Genomic DNA, 20,100 nt, shown 5'->3' on the forward strand with positions numbered 1-20,100 from the left:
TTAACAGCCCATCAGCCCGAAGTGAAAGGGTTGATTTTGGAATATAACTTGTATACATTAATTAACTGTTAAGAAATATGAAGTATTCTCGCCCCTAAATTTAAAATATCTAGCCAGGTTGACAATTCTTCATGCTAAATGAGGACTAGATTCCCAGAATATTAAAATTAATGACCAGAACATAGACAGTGCTACGAATTAAGCACACTGATTTCTAAATCCTCCAATTTGTGCTTCCACTGAGCAAGTGTCAAAATTTTCAAGACTGTAATTTCTACTTGACAATATTCTATATAAAAATGACTAAATACAGTCATTCATATTTTCAGATGTGAACAGGAAGGAAATAATTTGCCTCATTGGGAAGAAGGTCTTTTAAACTCAAATTAAAGGCAGAAATCTTAATTTCTTAATTAACTTAAGCAGCCAAGAAAACCACAAACCTTTCCTGAAGATTGAATGCCTTTGATCATGGCAAGACAGACCATAAGCCAGGCTATGAACAGGCAGATAGTCATCTTCCAATTCAGACCCCCACTTTCTGAGATGGAGTTAGATATATCCAGCGCTTCTCGGTACCAGAAATAAGTAGTGGCAGAGCTTTTTTCACATTCAGGCACAACAACTGAAAGAAACAGGAAGACATCACATTGTTCACATGACTTAACACAAAATGACATTTCGTGTAACAACAGGATATTACTGTTGGATACTCACAGGTCTTTGTGCCATTTTTCTCCAAGGGACACTGATCCCATGGTAATGGATGCTGAAAGGACTTGGACAAATAAAAGAAGCTCCAGCCAATAATGACATTGTAGTACAGAGCTACAAAGAAACACACCTACAATCAAAACAGCAAGACATATTTTATAATCCTTTCACTGGGATGAATTGAAGATACCCCACTGACTTTTTTCTAACGAACAATATTTAAAAATAAAATCCTTTTCATTTAGAACAATTATAATCTGCAAATTATGCTGTGCAATATCAAGTACTTAAACATAGACATATCAAATGTCTTCTACCAGAGTTAATGCCTCTTAGCGAGTTGATACAAGTGCACAAAATTAAAGCATTCTATATTTTTCCAATTTTCTAGATCAAAAATTTGTGCCTGTCAAGTCATCTGAGTCATGACCACCAAAATTGTTGTTTGTTATCAACAATATGACTTTTGATGAATGAGGAAGAAATCACCTTAGTAGTCTATTCTATTTATTATAACCACTGATGAAAGGATTGCAGCAATTTTATTCGGATCTGATCTGATCTCCACATATTTAGGTGTAGAAAAACAATAAGCACTCTTTGGGATTTTTGCACTTCAATTGAATGTGAAGACCTTCAAATAAGTCAATGTTGGAGTGTGAAAGCAAAGCAGGATTGTGTCAAACTGGGGGGAAATCTGTGTTGTGCTTTGTGTATATGAAGGGCAACTGAGAGATTGAAGCAGTGACGCAACTTTGACAGGAACCTGCACTGTGGTATGTACCTTTGTGTATATATCTTTTATTTCTAAAGGATTTGGGGCACATTCATTTCTGTGTCAAGCTATCAAACGTGCAAATTTCTGGTTCAAAGTTAAAAACAACAATTATTTATTGCCTCATCAACAGGAAACGTTTTCTAATTGATTTCAGGATTTGCAGTTTAAAAAGTACAGAACAACAAAAGCCAATCTGGCCTGGAATTGGCCTAAAGATCTGGATCATACAATTAGTTTCCAATTGAACAAGAAGGTACCAAGAACCAAAGGCATCTTTTCACCTTAAAAGCGCACACTAAAGTTTCGATATTTACTTGGCGGGTGCGGGTGGCAGTGGCGAATTGGACATCATGGGGAGCTTGGACATTGTGGCAGTTGAATCGGAGGGGTCAACTAGTTGGGATTGGGCATAACACTCCTGCTTTTCCTACTCTCTGCAGTGCAATGAAGACACTTGCCACATGTATCCAGTTCTTCTCACCTCCTTTTGGCATTCCTGAGACTCTGGACTCACAGGTTCCATGTGTTAAAAATTAGCGTCCAAATGAAACAGAGGCGCATGCAACCCCCTGCCACAACCCCTCCCTCATTAAAATCAGGAGTGGGCAGGTTTGAGGTCAAGTTTGAGGATTTAAAAATTTTTACCTCCCACCTGCCCTTAGGTGTTAAAATTTCTCCCGAAGTTGCATATAGCTGCACTTCAACAGCAGAATATTGGTGTTGCACAATGTATTATCCTGTTCTTTTAAAATAATCTAGCCTCTGTTAACTGTGAACAGCCATGGGGTGTGTATTTCCCAAGGCACTGCTGACATTCAGAGAATATGCCATTTTATTTTAAGGAAAATGTACCAAACGCCAATTTATGGTGATGAAGACAGCCAAACTGGATTTTTAGTGCATTCTATTATCGAAGATTTTCCAGTTTGACTGGATAAGTCCATATTTCCCTGAAGTTGTAAATCTGTGAGTCTTGATCATTATGTCTGTTTAGCTATGCACTGATTTTTTTGTCTAAATGCTTCTTAAAGTGCAAAATATACAGAAAGATGATAGAGTATCCCAGATGATTGGTAGGTAGGGGTGACATTGGGAGAGTGGTTCTGGAGCCTGAGACTCCTGGGAGAGTGGCGGATCAGAGGGGTGTTGAGGTTTAGGAATATTACAGAGAGGGGTTTCTTGAGCCTGGGAGTGAGGGATCTAGAGTATGGGAGTAGAAGGAGAATCTAGAATCAGTGGGAGGGAGGTGCTAAGGCTGCGCTGTGTTGGGACCTGGGTATTCGGCAAAGTAATTGGGTGTGGAGGCATGGGAGGAGGTCGCATGAGGGAGATTCTGGGAAGTGGGGATGGGAACATTGACTGGTAAATTATTGGAATTACCAGGGTCTGGAATCAATAGGAGGTGTATAATGAACTTTATGCCAATAAATAAAGTATAAGCAAATATATATTATCAGCAAATGCAGTATATATGCTCTAAATGTGAAGAACACCTTTTGTGGTAAGCTGCCACGGCTCATACAGAGGCCCTATTGCTAAGTTCCCAAATATGACCTAGCTAGCTTGAAATTCCCTAAAGCACTTAAGGTGCTTTTACTATCTAAATAAAAAATGCAACAAATGACTTGAAGAAATTAATGCTGGCTCCCAGTTCACAGGTGAGGATGTGGCATTGTGCTCTCCCTTGGGAGTGGGGTAAAGGGCAGCAAGCAGTGGCGGCAGCAGGGTTGTTGCGGGGCGGTGGGGGGTTGTGAGGGGAGGCAGGGGTTAACAACCAGCTTTTAGATGAGGCAGATTGGAAACAGGGAGACAGCAACAATTCTTAGGCTGGAGCATGGACAAGGAAGGGATATTAGGCAGCAGCTAACAGTGGGGAGAGACAGTAAGGCTTCAAATCGGGAGTCTGATCTTCATATGCCTCAGGCAAGTGGAACTATTGAAAGCAGTGCAATCTGCAGCTCGGGGGACTGAGGTTCAAGTGAATCACATGGGAAAACGAAATCAATCAAGAGCAACTAGATGAAATGCAACTATAAATCGGAAGTTTAAGCAAGAAAGCTTGAGCCTTTATGTGCTGTGCCTTTTGTTCCTACATTAATCATATATGTTATCTTTGGTACTATATTACAAATAGTCAGTGATAATTCTCATAATGGTACAGCATTACGAGAATGTTTATAATGAATGGAAAGAACTAAATCAACAATGAAGACAAATTCAGCTTTGTTTCTGATATCATTATGCAACAACCCTGATGGGCTAGAGGGTGAGAAAGTGGAGTTATGACCCTTCCTAGCGCTGGGCAGAAAAGAGAAGCTAGACATATAAGACCAAGCCCAGGAGGTTCTGGGGAGAGAGGGATAAGAAAAGTGAAATGCTGATCCAGATACTGACCTGTATCACGGGCCAGAATTTTTCCCTCGTCAGGCGGGCTCGGCGGGGACAGGCGGGAGCGGTCGAGAAGCCGATTGCTGCCCGCGATCAAGGCCGGACCGCAATTTCACGCTGGTGGGCCAATTAAGGATCTCCCAGCGTGAAACACGTGCCTCAGCGCTGCCTGTGCGGTGGGGGGGGAGGAGGGCGAGAGCGCAAGTTTGCACATGCGAGTTTTGACAATTAAAAACAAAGATTTTTTGAAATGTTAAAACAGGTGTCCCCTCATGCGACTGTTAGACATGTTAGAAATTAGAGCGAAATTTTTAAATTTCTTTTAATGACGGATCGAAACCTTAAGGTTGGACGGGCAGTGAAAAATTTTAATCAGTTTCATTGGTAATGGCCGTAATAAGCCTTTTCATTGTCGGTGGGCGCGCTGCCGATTCCCGCATGCGCCCACCGACCGAAATATCGTGCGAGTGCGTAATGTCAGGACGCTCGCCCGACATCATCACCCGTCATTTTATGCTCGAGTGGGATGGCCGCGCACCCGCCTGCTCAGCAATAACTCCTACCCCATGGTTACCAGTTATTGTTAGATACACTCGGCTCTCTCTACAACTTCACAAGCAGGATTTTACCAGGCTTATGGGGATGGGCTGCAAAGCAGGAAGTCTGGCAAAATGGCATAGGGAAAACAGCAGGAGGCATGTCCATCATTTTCCCACTGCCAATGGCAGCAAAGGTGGCATTCTGGGCATTCTGCCCACCCACCAAAGCTGAACTGAACAACTTAAGTGAACAATTAAGGGCTGCTTTCCTCTTCTGCTGGCATTTTACCAGCACTTGGGGATCCCTCCACCATGTGGAGAAACCACCAGTTACACCCTGACAGCCTCACAGTGAGCTCTGGGGAGGAGGAACACTCCTTTTTGCTAACTCTTTGGCCCACAGAGGTGCCCCATCGCCAACCCCCTACCCACCCCACCCCACCCCCCCCACCCCCCCCCCTCACCTGGGGACAATGGCCAGCCCATTTCAAAAGCACCTCCTGTGCTCAGCAACCTCCCCACCACCACCACCACAACCACCACCACACCCCCATCCCCACTTGTTCAAGCCTGCCTGATTGGCCTTGACATCACCAGACCTACTTACCTGACCTTGAGGGTGTACAGCCATTGATGCGCCCTCACCCTGCAAGTGCAGCCCCAGCAATGGTCATTGCTAGCAGGGGTGCTGCTGAGACCGCTGACCTGCTGGCCCTCTGATTGGTGGGCAGCTACTGGGGACAGCCCACCATCCTTCATAGGAACAGCAGACATTTAACAAACAGAATTAGAACTGTTTCATCCTGTGGTGTTTGCAAGTTTTTCCAACCCCAAAAGCAAAATAGCAAATAGCAAAAAAAAGTATGAGATTTTTAATACTAACTTTTGGAGAATTACAGTTCATGAAATAACAACTAGTCTTTGGTCAAACAGACATTATAAGGTCGATTTACCCATCAAGCACTATATCAAGGCCTTGTGGAGAGTAATGGTTGAGAAGTCATGGGTCCACAGTCCCTGACTTTGCAGTTGTGCATTTACATTGGTTTTTTGCTGCTGTTTACTTTTCATTTCTTGTGGTGTAAGATTTTGAAACTCTTGCTTCCTCTAAGCCACTAGTGAGGGCTAATTGGATTATCAGGAATTTTTAATCAGGTTGCAAGTAGACTTTAAAAATAATAATAAAGCATGATTTTTCGGATAACAGGATTTCCCACCCTGCTTCCCGGAGTCGGTTGGGAATACATCCCCGCCCATCACTGCAGCCCCACAGCCACTTAAAGCTGTGAGGAGCATTACTGGCTGGAGACGGGACTTGCTCACTTGATAGGAAGTCAAGAGAACTGCCAACCAAACTGATTGGCTAGCAACTCTGTAGTCCCACACCGTCAGCAACAGCAGTATCCGGGCTGGGACTATAGGCAGTCTTCAGATTCTAAGTCCCATAGTCCAGGAGCAGGTAAGTGTGGGAGATCTGATGGCAGGGAGGGAAGTGAGACCAAAGGGAGTTAGGGTCTTGATGGAGAGGCCCGGGGGGGTGGGTAGCATCCTCAGGGAGCAGACCTTGAACGGGGAGGGGCGGGGCACCCAATGTGGAAAAGGGGGCCTTGAAGCACCCTGCCATCCCCCACCTTCCTTCCTAAGGCCCAAATAGGATGATCTGCTGGCTTCCCCTCTGTCCCTGAACTTCTCCCGCCAGCCTCTTAATTGAGGCCAATAATTGGCCACTTAGGGGCCTCAGTTGAGGCTAGGGTAGATAGACTGCTTGGGCCTCACCCCCGTAAGGTTGCAGACAGGTCAGGGGCAGGCAGGAGGGCAGTGGGAAGGCCACCTGGGGAATTTTACTGGCAACTGCCTTCCCACCCCACCCCCACACCTGCCAATGTGCTGGCGGAGGACTGTAAAATTCCTCCCATAGATTCATTGCTATTTATTTCTTCAAAAAGGGAACCCGATGTGTAAAATACAAAAAAATGATAATATAAGACCACCAAATGTACAGTTATTCATGTGTTTAATAACTTACTAACTCTTTGTACTGACCTCCCGCTTGCCAACCTTCCTGCTTACTCTTGCTGCTTCTCTCTGCTGTGAGCAGCCAGCGAGAGAGAGGAGGCGAGTGAGGGAGCAAGAGGGGAGAGTCAGTGAGTGGGAATGAGGCAGCAAGCAGACCGCACTAAAGACAATTGAGGGCCTCAAGTGGCCCACAGGATACATAATGGCCAGGATTTCCCAGTCGGTGAGTGGGGGGGCGGGGCCCGCTCAACGATGCTTAAAATGACAAGGGATGACGTCGGGCAGAACTCCCAATGTCACCGCGCCCCATTTAAATTTTCAGGTAGGCGGGGGCTCAGCAGAATCAGCTGTGCACCCACCGACCTGTCAATGGCCAATTGAGGCCATCTACAGAGTCATTAAACTAATTAATGGACCTGCCTGTCCAACCTTAGGGTTGGCGGGCAGGCCGGGAGCCCTGGCGGGCATTAGAAAAAGCGTGAAACCTCAACCGCGGGCATGATCAGGTTTCATGTAGGTTTTTAAAAATGTAATTAAAGTGTGTGTAAAAGTTATGGACATGTCCCAACTCATGTTGCAGTGTCACATGAGGGGACATGCCACGGATTTTATTTTTCTATTTTTCAGATTTTTAATTGTACAGCCGATCTCCCTGAGGCAGCACTTAGCCATGCGCATGCGCGAAAGAGTGCACTCTCAGCTCAGAAAATCCCCCGCCCCCCCCCCCCCAACCCACCAGCCTGCACAGGGAGTGCACAGCGCTTCCGTGAGGACGTCATGCTGGGCCGGCCTTAATTGGCCCTCCCACATAAAATGGCAGCGCACCCCCAATCGGGGGGCACCAAATCAGAGACGCGCCCGCTCTTCAACCTCCCCCCAACGGGGGGAAAATTCTGCCCAATGAGTACCATTGCTCTAAATGGTCTTTAAAATTTATCTTGCTGCAGTAACTCTGATGTTGCTGCAAAAAGACACTGCATTTCACATCAGGAAAGCAGCTAATGGAAGGCCAAAGCTGCACTGAGATCTCATGCTAGTTATTCAAACAGCCTGACCCTCACATAACTGCAAGCAATCACCTCAGTGCATTTTTGACCAATTTGCAAAAAGAGCTGGCTATTAAATTGCATCAGGAAGAAAGAACTTTTTATCTCTGAACCAGAGTCATGCGGACTCGAAACGTTAACTCTATCTTTCTCTCCACAGATGCTGTCAGACAAGCTGAGTTTTTCCAGCATTTTTTGTTTTTGTTGCAGATTTCCAGCATCCGCAGTATTTTGCCAAGAACTTTTTATGTTCTATGAAAGAGGAACTGGACTGTGGGGAAAATCAAATTATTCCCAGGGGCATTACTTACTCATGCTTTGTAAATTTACGCAGACAAAACAAAAAAAAAATTTAAAAAAATCAACATACAATGCAGCTTGAAAATCCTATTCCTCCAAGTCTTGGGCTGATGAAATTCCACACACCAATGCTGCCTCGTCTGATTCTTTGACCCACTGCAAGCTCCAAGAAAAACAGTGGAATCCCAATAACAAGCAGCAAAAGCAAATAAGGCACGAGGTAGGCACCTGAAGAAGAGAAAATATGGTTTTATAACCTGCCTTCACCATCCCATTGTAATCCTTTGTGCAGCTTAGTTTTAACAAATATCTGATTAAATAAAAGGTCCTACAGAGCAATAACATCATATTTTTATGAAACTTGTTAACTTTGATTCATCAATTTTGTGACATACTTTTCACTTTGGTAGAGGTTGCTTATAAGATCAGAATTTCATTCTCTTGTTTCATGTAGATATATTTTCACCAATGTTAAAAACCATTTGAATTTAATATGCAGCTATTCAAAGTGAGATGCATTCACACAATCTGAAATTTTTTAAACTGTGTGCATAACATTTCATAAATGTGCAAGAAAAACTGTTTTATTAAAAACAGAGAATTCCTGTGTCATTATACAATAAGCAGGCTTCATAATACACATCTTAGGCTTGGAAGTGATCACAAAACTCCACGTCCAATTAAATTATTAAACTTGGCTGCACATACATTTGAAATTGGAATGCAGATTATAATCCTCCCAACCATAAGGAATCTAACTATGCTTAAATTATAAGATAACGCAGTAAGTTTTCTAAATTTCAAACACAGGACCCAGTGGTCACAGTAATGACAAGGTTTTGAAAAATACAAAGAACTATTTTATGCAAGCTAAATCATGTCTCCATTTAGGAGTACACTATTTTATTGCTTAATGTGCTTATTAGATCTAAGGTGGATTATTTTGGTGGTTTCACACTTACCTCCACCATTTTTTTGACATAAATATGGGAATCTCCATACATTGCCTAAACCAACCGAGAATCCAACCTGTGCCAGAATATATTGAAGTTTGCTATTCCAGGCAGGCCTTTCATCTTCAGTATCAGATCCTTCTTCAATGTCCACATCTTTGTCAGTCTGGGGATCATCAACATATAATGCACTCTTCTTAAAATGATCATCATTCATGTCCTCATTGGAAAGAAGATCCTTGACAGACTCTGTGACATCTTCATCCAGTTCCCTCTTTGCAACTTTGCTATTTTTAGGCATTGGAAACACTAGAAACGGATTCTGTAACACTGTACAAAAGTCTAGCAACAACACTTTCAGCCAAGTGTAACTTGATGCAAACAGGCGAGGGATGATTACCAACAGACAAACAGAAGACAGCTACTGAAGGTCTGAGGTGAAGTGAGTCTGAAACGGTATTCTGTACTTCAAAACCTGCTGGAGAAAACAATTACAGTTTGGTCACCAGAACAACAAATATTAGAAGCAGTAGTTGATCCAACATTTTAAAAACTTGTAATTGACACAATAACTTGCACTCTTCATATTATTCTTGAAGATCGTCTGCAAAGTAATAGCTTTGCATTTGTATAACACCCTTCACCTACCATAAAGTTTCAGATGCTGGATGAGCAGTGGCAGGAGGGATTAAAGCAACGGACCAAAGGCATGGTCCAAGAGTTTTAAGCAGCATTTGAGAGCAAGTGGGGGTGTAGTTTGGGGAGATATCCCGAAGGAAGGAGTGTAGTGACTGAAGCATCTATCCCAAATGACAGAATAAGATAGAATAAGGAGTCAGGTGAGTGGAAGATGGATGCCAGGTCACATGGTCGAAAGACGCTGGTCAGTTTGAGAGATATAAGTTTATGGGGTAATTTGAAGACGAGGTCCTTGAAAATAATATTCTGGGGGTTACTGAGCCAGTTGAGTCTGATGGGGATGGACATAAGTATCAGTAAGAGGGCATAGGCCACAGAAATTTGATTAATTGGAGTTTCTGAATTATCAAGGAGAGGCCAGTCAGGAGGTTAATTCTTGATGTAATGAAAGTGGGAAAAATCCAGATACAGAGAAGTGCAGTCTAAGAAATAGTTAATGTAAGTTGTGTATTTCATTAGTAAACTGTTCCTGTTCCTACTGCGCATAACGATTGTGGCTGTTTGGAGAAAGCAACTGATCAATGCAACTCTTGAATTAATTAGATTAAAGCAGCAATGTGTGAGCTTTTCCCAACCAAGGAACAACGCATTTGCTTTGCTTGCACAAAAAGATGGCAAAACTGTGTAGTGAAAGCATGTATAATATTGGCAATTTAACTGCTAAATCAAAAGAGTCGTCAAGTCTCAGCAATTCCTGCATTAAGTGCTGTGAGGTGTCCAACCTCAGAGCAAGTTGTTCCTAGCCACCAAAGGTACCTTTTACAAATGGTAAGAAACGAATTAACATAAAATAGTTGTGTTATCCAACATTGCAGGAGTAAAAAAAAATCTGAGCCAATTAGATCAAAGGCTCAACACACAAAAATCTTTCAGGATCTGTAAATTATTTAAACAGTTCTTGTGGTTTCAAATGCTGCGTGAGAAATGCATAACACTAGTAAGCAACACATGACATTTGAAGAATGGGATTGTAATAATAATTCAATTTCGTCAAAGAAACGTTCAAGGGTAGAGTAATGGAGGTTGCTCTTGCCAAGGCATTGCTGTCCTTTATTGTAAAATTAGCTAGCTATAGACTGAGTAATCACTGAAACTTGTAAGTGACACTCCCCAAAGTAATGGAAATGGTTTGAAATAAATGTGAATTTCCTACATTGCAAAAATCTTTGCACTGGCAGCAAAAGGATTGATTTTGCTGATGGAAAAGTTATACATTTTATCAGTTGTTTAATGGTTTGCCTTGTGTTCCACAAAAAAAATGGAAAACTGTTTTCCATCTGAGTTATACCTGTCCAGTATCGTCTAAGAAACTGTCATTCTTTATCTAACCAGCAGCTTGTCAGGGGTGATGGAATATGTAGTTTTTTTTTTAAATAATTCTAAAGAAGCTGATTTAAAAAATGTCACACTGTACAAGGGCAAGAGGACTGCATCCCATTGAATGCTCCCTCCTAATCTGTGTAACTATGCCGAGCTCAGTTCTACTGTAATTATGTACTGAAAATTACAAGATGGTAGTTGGGCTTGAGTCCAAAATTGATTTTATATAGAGATTTTCTCCTCCCGTGAATTAATGTCTGATTTCTTAATTTATTTTCTGTTCGAACTAAGGTTAGACAATCATGCTGAAGAATGGTAAAATGTGTATAATGTGCTGTTAAATAAACTAAAATGATTTGTTTGTAGAATACACTATCTTAGGAGGTCATTAATCAATTGCCGTTATAAAAGGAAAACAGATGCTTACTTGGAAACAAGGGTATTGAAGAATATAAAGAAAGGCTAGGAAATTGTGCTTTAAAAAATAGATCCCCCCCTCTATGGCTAACAAAATGGTGGATCAGATTCAAAATGTGTTGAAATCCTAACCCTGCTCCTTTGTTCCTAAATTTGATTATCGTGCAAAAACTTGATTGTAGTATTCAAAGCATTAGCTTTTGAAGCAATAGGGGTATTTTGGTGTCCAATCTGAGCAATTATTTTGTTTACTTAGCAGTGTGTATAGGAAGGGATTATGTGAAGAGATTATAAACCTAGAAAGACCAATAACAATATTTATTTTTTTAACCATGTATTTCCATCACTGCACCTCAAACTTGAGTTGAACAAGTAACACCTCCGGCATAAGCTTGAGGTTTATCACTTTCTATATTCATAAGCTTTTAAACTTATAATATTCTCAATATGAGAAGCTTAAGACGAGATGTGATAAAGCCCACTTAAGAGAGGTTTCGATAAAATTAATAGAATAAAACTATTTCTGCTGCTTGTAAGGAAATAACCAGCGGGCTTGAATTTCAGATTGTCACCAAAGAAAGGGTTAGGGTTTTTTAAAATGCAGAGGGTTATTAGGATATATGTCTATAATAATATTTAAATGGAAAGTTGATAATTAGTGGAAAATATTTAAGAGTTTAGGGGGAAAGGGAAGGGAATGGGCCTGAATGGATAACTCTTTCAGGCCTGATGGCTGAATGGCCTCTTCTAGGCTATAAAATTTTATTAATTTGGTCATCAAGAAAATGAAGATCTAAGCCATCTCCAACCTTCAAAGACACTACCAGATGCAATGAATGGCCTTCAAAGGTGAACCACACCTTAATGATTCTGGTAGATTCTGGTAAATGCGGTCTCCTCTACATTGGAGAGAACAAACACAGACTGGGTGATCGCTTTGTGGAAAACCTTCGGTCTGTCTGCAAGCATGACACAGACCTCCCTGTCGCTTGCCATTTCAACACACCACCCTGCTCTCATGCCCTCATGTCGGTCCTTGACCTGCTGCAATGTTCCAGTGAAGCTCAACGCAAACTGGAGGAACAGCACCTCATTTTCCGACTAGGCACTTTACAGCCTTCCAGACTTAATATTGAGTTCAACAATATCAGATCATGAACTCTCTCCTCCATTCCCACCCCCTTCCCAATCCCCCTTTTTCCAATAATTTATAATTTTTTACAAATATATTTTTCTTTTTCCACCTATTTTTAAATTTATTTCGATCTATTGTTTTATCTCCACCTTTTAGCCCATTTTGATCCCTTCCCCCCCTTTCCCCCCACCCCCACTAAGGCCATCTGCCACTAGCTTGTCCTGCTTGCTGCCCTTAATGTCCCCATTAGCACATTCCTTAGATAATAGCCTGAATTTTTCCGTCGGTGATTTGGGGGTGGGGCCTGCTCGTTGACAGGAAAATTAATCAGGATGACATCGGGAGGAACCCCCGACGTCATCCCGCCCCATTTAAATATTCAGGAAGGCGGGTGGACAGCAAAATCAGCTGCCCGCCCGTCGACCTGTTACTGGCGGGATGAGGTTTCATGTCCGTTTTAAAAATCTTAAATAAACTTTATGTGAGATTTATTAACATGTCCCATCTCATGTGACATTGTCACATGAAGGGGGCATATTGATTTTTTTTTATTTTTCTATTTTGACACTTTGAAGCACTGTCAGCGATCTCCCTGAGACAGCCACAGGGAGCAGTGTGCATGCATGCGTGAAAGAGCGCACTTTGACAGTTGGGGAATCCCTCCCACGCACAGAAATCGGGTAACTCTTCTCGTCAGGCAGCCTGCTGGGCGGGCCCTATTGGCACGCCCACTTAAAATGGTGGCGCGGCCCGTTTCAGCGGCCGAGTTCGGCTGCCCGCCCGCCCACCAAGGGCAAAATTCTGCCCAATATCACCACCGTCAACACCCCTTTGTCCTTTTATCTATGACACCTTTGGCAATCTCTTCTTTGCCTTCACCTATCACTGGCCCTCTATCCAGGTCCACCTGTCCCACCCCACTCTACTAGCTTATATTTCACCCCATTTTTCTATTTCCTTAGTTCTGATGAAGGGTCGTATGGACTCGAAACATCAACTGTGTGGCTCTCCGCAGATGCTGTCAGACCTGCTGAGTTTTTCCTGGTTTTTTTTGTTTTTGTCCTGGTAGAGAAACTGTTGGGTACTCTTACATTAATGTTGAAGGTGCCGTGAGTTTTGAAAGAAAAATAATAATGTTTTTCTTTGTCAGTATTATGTCTTTTGCATCAGTTTCTCATGGAAACTAGCAGTCAAAAGTATGTTTTTTTTTCCATTATGTTACCTTTTCTCTTAAAAATGAATGTTGACATGTATCAGAGCTTGCTAACAACTTCTTGACAATGACTTCAGAGAAATGAACTGGTGTCCTGCCCCTGCCTCCAAAGCTAGGTGACCAATGTGCATCTTTGCCTTGCATACTGGAAGTGCCTTGGGATGTTACACTACTTTAAATATGCTATATAAATGCAGGTTGCGTTGTTTAATTGCTTTCCTAAATATAGTATGTTTATTACTGATGCATAGCTAGCGCCATATGATCTTCATGGCCACAGACCAGGGATATGGGAGTAATCTGTGTAGATACTGCTCCATGTCAATCAACAAGAGACATCCTTGGAATGAAAGCTGCTGGTGTCTTCCATCCATATAATTCCTGAGATGTTCAGAATTTTCCAATTGGATATAAACCCACTTCCAACCCCCTTGAAAAACTTGCATAGAAATGGTACAACTTAGAGGGAGTACAGGAACAGAGACATTTGAGGTTTTATGTATCTTTGATTGCTTTAATTAAAAAAGCATACGGGATCCTTGGCTTTATTGACAGAAGTATAGAATTTTTATTAAAAAAAGGAATTATGGTAAGCTACTATTAATCACTGCTCAGCTAGAGTATTGTGTCCAATTCTGGGCACCACACTTTAGGAAGGATGTCAAGATGTTGGAGAGGGTACAGAAGAGATTTACCAGACTGGTACCAATGATGAAGGATTTCAGTTATGTGTAGAAGGTAGGATTATTTGCCTTAAAGCAGAGAAAATTAAGGGGAATTTGACAAAAGCATTCAAATTTATGGGGGGTTCTGATCAAAGCAGATGAGTTTTCATTAGCAGCAGGGTTGGAATCAATGGACACAGATTTAAGAAAACTGGCAACAAAAAAAAAATCCAGGAGCAGTTGAGATTTCTTTTTTTATATACAGCAAGTTATGATCTGGAACACACTACCTAAAAAAGATGGTGGAAGCAGATTCAATTGTATCTTTCAACCGGGGATTGGAAGTATACTTGAAGAGGAGGAGCTTGCAGGACAGTGGGCAAACAGCAAGGGCATGGTAATAACTGGATAGCTCTTTCATTTAGCCAGCAGAGACATGATGGGCTGTTTGGTCTCCCTCTGTGTTCCAAGCTCCTGTGAAAGGCGATCCATCACTTTTGTACAATACAAATGGTATCAGCCTTCAAACAGTTCACCAGGAAAATATGCTCCCTCAATACTGCACTTAACAACATCATGAATCCATTTATAAAGAGCAGGCACGTGATTCAGGTAGGAATACATGAAACCCCAACCCAACCCACCTGGTAGCTCAATAAAATAGAAACATGTGACCCATTATTTAGTGATAGTTCTGAACATTTCCCATGCCAGGGGCCAAAATCTCTACAATATTAGATCTAAAGAAAACTTTATTTGTACAGAGAGTTTATTTCCAAATAATATATCATTTATGCAAAGATGTGATTAATTCAGGCATGTTGATGTCAAGATGTAGACATTAGGGAGGATTAATTGGTCTGCAGGACAATTGTTTAACCACATTTATCATCTGTATGGTTTCAAATGTCTAAAATACACAATTTTACCTACAAATCTGTGCTAAAAGCAAAATGTGTTAACATTTGGCAGGATTTTTAATGGTTGTTTTTAAACAGAAAATATGGCAAGCAATCAACTATCGTCTTCAGCAAATTGACTCCTCTCTAGACTTAATTGCACCGTCATTAACATAAACCGGGCATATTTATGTGTATTAGCAATCTGCAATTTTTAAACAATTAGTAACTATCATGTACCTCGTCAAATAAATTTTTCCCAATTCAATAACTATTTAAATCTCCATGCCTTGCGGTAGTCTCCCAATGGTAAATGGAGACTCCGCTTCTCACATCTGAAATCTTGCTGAAACACCAAACCAGCCGAACCAAACGTCACAATGTTCCCTGTTAATATCTGAGAACGAAACAGGACGTTGCAAAAATGGGGCTGGCCGCTCGGGGAGGCGGTTTGTGGTTTTAAAGCAGAAAATGATAGTTTAATGTTTTACAGCCTGTCGCTTATTTGATCAGGAACCAGCGATTATGATATCAGGAAAGGTGATGCAGTTATTCCAAATGAAATGTATTTTTACATCAACTGCGTCTCTCGAGAAGGAATCAAACAGATTGCACTCCAATCCTGTCAAGTTGTCCCCATGAAATCAATAGCCTCTGACATCGCAGTCCGATTGAAGCCAGCCAGCCCGCTATCGCATTACACAGGCTGACTGGCAAATCATTTCATGGGCATTAGACTAGTGTGTTGAGTTAAAATGAAATTCGCTGCAAAAAAACATGCACACTGTCATTATGGCAGGTGTCAGAGTGAGATACTCAATGATTCCCCTTGCATCACCCTAACACATTCAGGAATTCATCATTTTATTTAATAAGCAGGTTACAAGAGTGATGCTCGCTGCTCCCCGCAGTCACGGGATGCTGAAAGGCGAAGGCGCAGCTGGACCAGTAATGTCGTGTCCCTGGCTGCAGCTGCGTCTGCACAAACGGACCTCTTAGTCTCTTCTATGTACACACGCTGAAATCTGTCTGAGACCTTCGTCCTTGACAGGGCGGTTTGTCAATCCTTTAAACCCCGCGTTTGTCCACAGAAAGATAATCGGTTCTGGGGAACCGCGTCACTGACAGATATATCCCCTGTGATCATCACATAGAAAGCAAGAGGAAGCCAACATGATTTGAATCTAAGAAAGATTATCGTTCAATCTCGACAGGTGTGGACCAGACAAACTGAGAGGGGCGGGCTGGGGTGGCAGGAGACACCGTCGTGTCACCTTGGATGGTAACTTGCCCAATATAGGGTGCCGCAGATCAAAACCAGCGCAGACTGCAGAGACGGACAGCGCGATCGTATGATCGAGGACAGAGAAAAGATGCCTCTGTGCAGTGTGCGAGCGCTGGGCGTGTGGGTGGGTGTCTGTGTGTATGTGCATGTCCAAGCATTTACATTTACATGCATGTCCTTGTATTGGGGTGTGTATTTGTATTCGTGCCTGCTTGCATCTGAATGTCTATGTATGTGTCTTAGGTGCTGCAGTTATTGTAGGTGCAGCACAGGGAGAGGCGGTGGGCTGAGCAGACAGCACCGCTCCTTGAAATTTGCATACAAACCCAAACAGACAGACACCGTCAATCCACGGTACCGAGCACCCAGACAACTCCGCCGGGTTACCAGCCGGTGCAGGGCCAAATAAAAATAAAATAAACTAGATTTCACCGGCCTCTATCCCGCCCTCGCCAAGAAAATCGTTTCTTCCCTTCAATGCAGTAAAAGTGCAGACACTGCAGCGGGATGCATGGAAAGGCTGGAAAGCCGAGCTAGCGCCTCGGCGCACTGTCAAAGGATGGTTTCCCTTTACAATTTTCAAACGCACGGACCTATTCCAGGGGATTCACTCAGCCTTCATGTGCCATTGCAATACATCCAAAATTACAAATTCGTTGTGAACTAGATTTGGCTGCAAGTGAAAACCGCGTTCTCTACAAAAGAAAATTCCGATTTGAGCTATGATTTACACATTTGCGCATCATCTTACCTCCGTAACGATTGGGAAATGAGTGAGTGAGTCCGAATCCGGGTGCAGGATGTTTGTCGGTGTACTCGGGGACTCAAGTAGGAGCTTTCACATGATAAGAGGCTCAGTGTTTCTAACAGACAGCCACACCTTCAACTGAACTCCAACCCTCCAGAGTGACGACAGGCAACAACACAAACCATTCACTTAAAGGGAAATGCTTTTCTAAATCGGCTTCAAGTAACGTCAATCCCACCAGTGATTTTCGATTTCGTGTAAACAAGAGGTTTTTTTAAAAATAATTTAAGCAATGTATACTTCCCTCAGGTTAGTATCATCCTATTCGAAGGTTTGACCACCAAGAGCCTGATAGTGGACAGGATACGACTGCATTGTAACGGTTTACAACTTGCTGTGTTATCTACTTTGGGTAAAATGTCAGGACCAACTCATTCCCCTAAGTAGAGATGCTAAGTGTCATATTTCAGATACCCCTCAATCTCAGCAAAACTTTTTATTTTGAGTCTACAAATTATCTATACAGTGGGCATCTCATCTCCATAATAAATCACGTTTTTAAACTTTTTTTGACTACTTGACTACTGTGAAGGGATGTTGTCTTAGAAACTGGCCAGTGGGATTGGGGATTATTCCAATGGGAAATGGAGGTCTTGTGGTGCAGTGGGTAGTGTCTCTGCCTCTGAACCAGAAGCTCCAGGATTTGATGGCCAAGCAAGGTGTGCTCATAATTCAGCCAAACAGGTTGAATATCAATTTGCAAATCCTTCCTTCCAATCTACGTCAATGGCAGGCGGTAAGAGCGGGAGAGATTCCTGGTCAGTCATGTGATGGAAAGAAATTGGAGCCTGTACCATCACTATTCATAGCTCCAGAATACCGCATGCATGTAAAAGTGTATGTTGCCACAGCAACCTAGACTCCTTGGGGCATCAGTTGGCTGGTCACATCTGTGGATCAGATTGGTGCCAACAGCATGGGGTTCAGTTCTTGTTCTGGGGTAGATTTGCGACCTGCCTCCTTGCCCTACTTTGTGGTGGAAGTTGTGGTGATATGGGTTGGACCTGCCTTTGAGATCAGAAGTAAGCCAAGCCATCACAGTACTATCCATCTAGCAGGTTCAATAGATCCAGCTATGCTTTTCAGCTCCTGTTCTAGGAGCTCTGCCTCAGGAGACTGTGCTTTAGTCATTAAGCTTTAAGAGAAGTTCAATTTGCTGCTGCAGCCAGATCTGCCATTGAGATCCATAGCATTGTGGCAGAGAAAGTGAGCATGACCGTAAACTTCTATATCATAGTCTCATTCTGGGAGGCACAGGGAATTTGTGCAAGATTAATACATTTGCTGTGCACTCTTTTAAGACACATCACCAATGCTGTCTTCACAGAATCACAGAATTGTTACAGTGCAGAAGTAGGTTATTCAAACCATTTTGCCTGCACTGGCTCTCTGAATGAGCAACTCATCTATTGTTATTCTCCCTGTAACCCTCCATATTCTTCCTTCTCATTTAACAGCCTAATTCCTTTTTGAATGCTTTGATTGAATCTGACTCCACCATACTCTCAGGCAGTGCATTCCAGACCTTAACCGCTCACTATGTGAAAACGATTTCTTTCTTGTTGCTTTTGCTTCTTTTCCAACTACTTTAAATCTATGCCCTGTTGGTCTCAATCCTTTCATGAGTGGGAATAATTTCTCCCTATCTGCCCCATCCAGACCCCTCATGATTCTGAGTACCTCTATCAAATCTCCTCTCACCCTTACTTTCTCCAAGGAAAAGAGTCCCTACTTCTCCAATCTGTCTTCATAACTGAAGTTCTACATCCCTGGAACCATTTTTGTGAATCTTTTTCTGCACTGTCTCTAATGCCTTCACATCCTTCCTAAAGTGTGGCATCCAAAACTGGATGCAAAACTCCAGATGAGGCCAAACTAGTGACTTGTACAAGTTCAACAAAACCTCATTGCTCTTGTACTCTATGCCCATATTAATAAAGCCTAGGACACTGTATAATTTATCAACCACACTCTCAACCTATCCAGCCACCTTCAATGACTTGTGCACATATACATCCAGGTTCCTCTGCTCCTGCACACCCTTTAGGGTTGTACCCTTTATTTTATGCTGATTATCCATTTTCTTCTAAAATAAATCACTTCACATTTCTCTGCATTTAACTTCATCTGCCACCTGTCTGCCCATTCCACCAACTTGTCTCTGTCCATTTGAAGTTCTACACCATCCTCCTCATAGTTCACAATGCTTCCAAGTTTTGTATCATCTGCAAATATTGAAATTATGCCCTGTACCCTGAAGTCCAGGTCATCAATATATATTACTAAAAGCAAGAGTTGCAACACTGACCCTAGAGAACTCCACTACAAGCTTTCCTCCAGCCTGAAAAACATTCATTAACCACTACTCTCAGTTTCCTGTCACTCAGGCAATTTTGTATCCATATTGCTAATATCCCTTTTATGCCATGAGCTATAATTTTGCTCACACTTGTGCACTGTATCAAATGCTTTTTGGAAGCCCATGTCCACCATATCAATAGCATTGCCCTCATCAACCCTCTCTCTTACCTCTTCAAAAAATTCCAGCAAGTTAGTTAAACATGATTGTCCCTTAAGAAATCCATGCTGGCTTTCCTTAATTAACCCACATTTGCCCATGTGACTGTTAATTTTGTCCCGAATTATTGTTTCTAGAAATTTCCTCACCACCAAAGTTAAACTGACTGGCCTGTCTTTGCCAAGTTGGCTCAATTGATAGAATTTGATAGGTCTCCAGCATTCTAATCCTGAGACATAATATCAGTACATTACTTGTCCACCATTGTCACTCAAGAGAACCAAACACCAAGCAATAGTCCAACGATTCATTGTAAATATTTACAAAAACATCAATCCTGATTTGTAACCTAATTTGCCCAGTGGGAACAAGGCGGGTTCAGATCAAATACTCATTTTACACCCTGC

At 42.2% G+C, this 20,100-nt stretch overlaps 1 protein-coding gene across 1 annotated transcript in view; it reads right to left on the minus strand.

Annotated features, from left to right (window-relative positions):
* slc6a15 (solute carrier family 6 member 15) overlaps window positions 1–9,115 on the minus strand; it is a 32,320-nt gene extending 23,205 nt beyond the window's left edge. The window contains exons 1-4 of the mRNA XM_041215943.1: window positions 8,744–9,115; window positions 7,852–8,009; window positions 718–844; window positions 444–625 (exon numbers count right to left, since the gene is read on the minus strand). Of these exons, the coding sequence (XP_041071877.1) occupies window positions 444–625; window positions 718–844; window positions 7,852–8,009; window positions 8,744–9,035 (759 nt within the window). The 5' untranslated portion in view covers window positions 9,036–9,115. The remainder of the gene's footprint in view (window positions 1–443; window positions 626–717; window positions 845–7,851; window positions 8,010–8,743) is intronic.
* Window positions 9,116–20,100: the final 10,985 nt, after the last annotated feature.

This window comes from Carcharodon carcharias, chromosome 21, assembly GCF_017639515.1.
Source record: "Carcharodon carcharias isolate sCarCar2 chromosome 21, sCarCar2.pri, whole genome shotgun sequence".
In the NCBI taxonomy this organism is placed as follows: Eukaryota; Metazoa; Chordata; class Chondrichthyes; order Lamniformes; family Lamnidae; genus Carcharodon; species Carcharodon carcharias.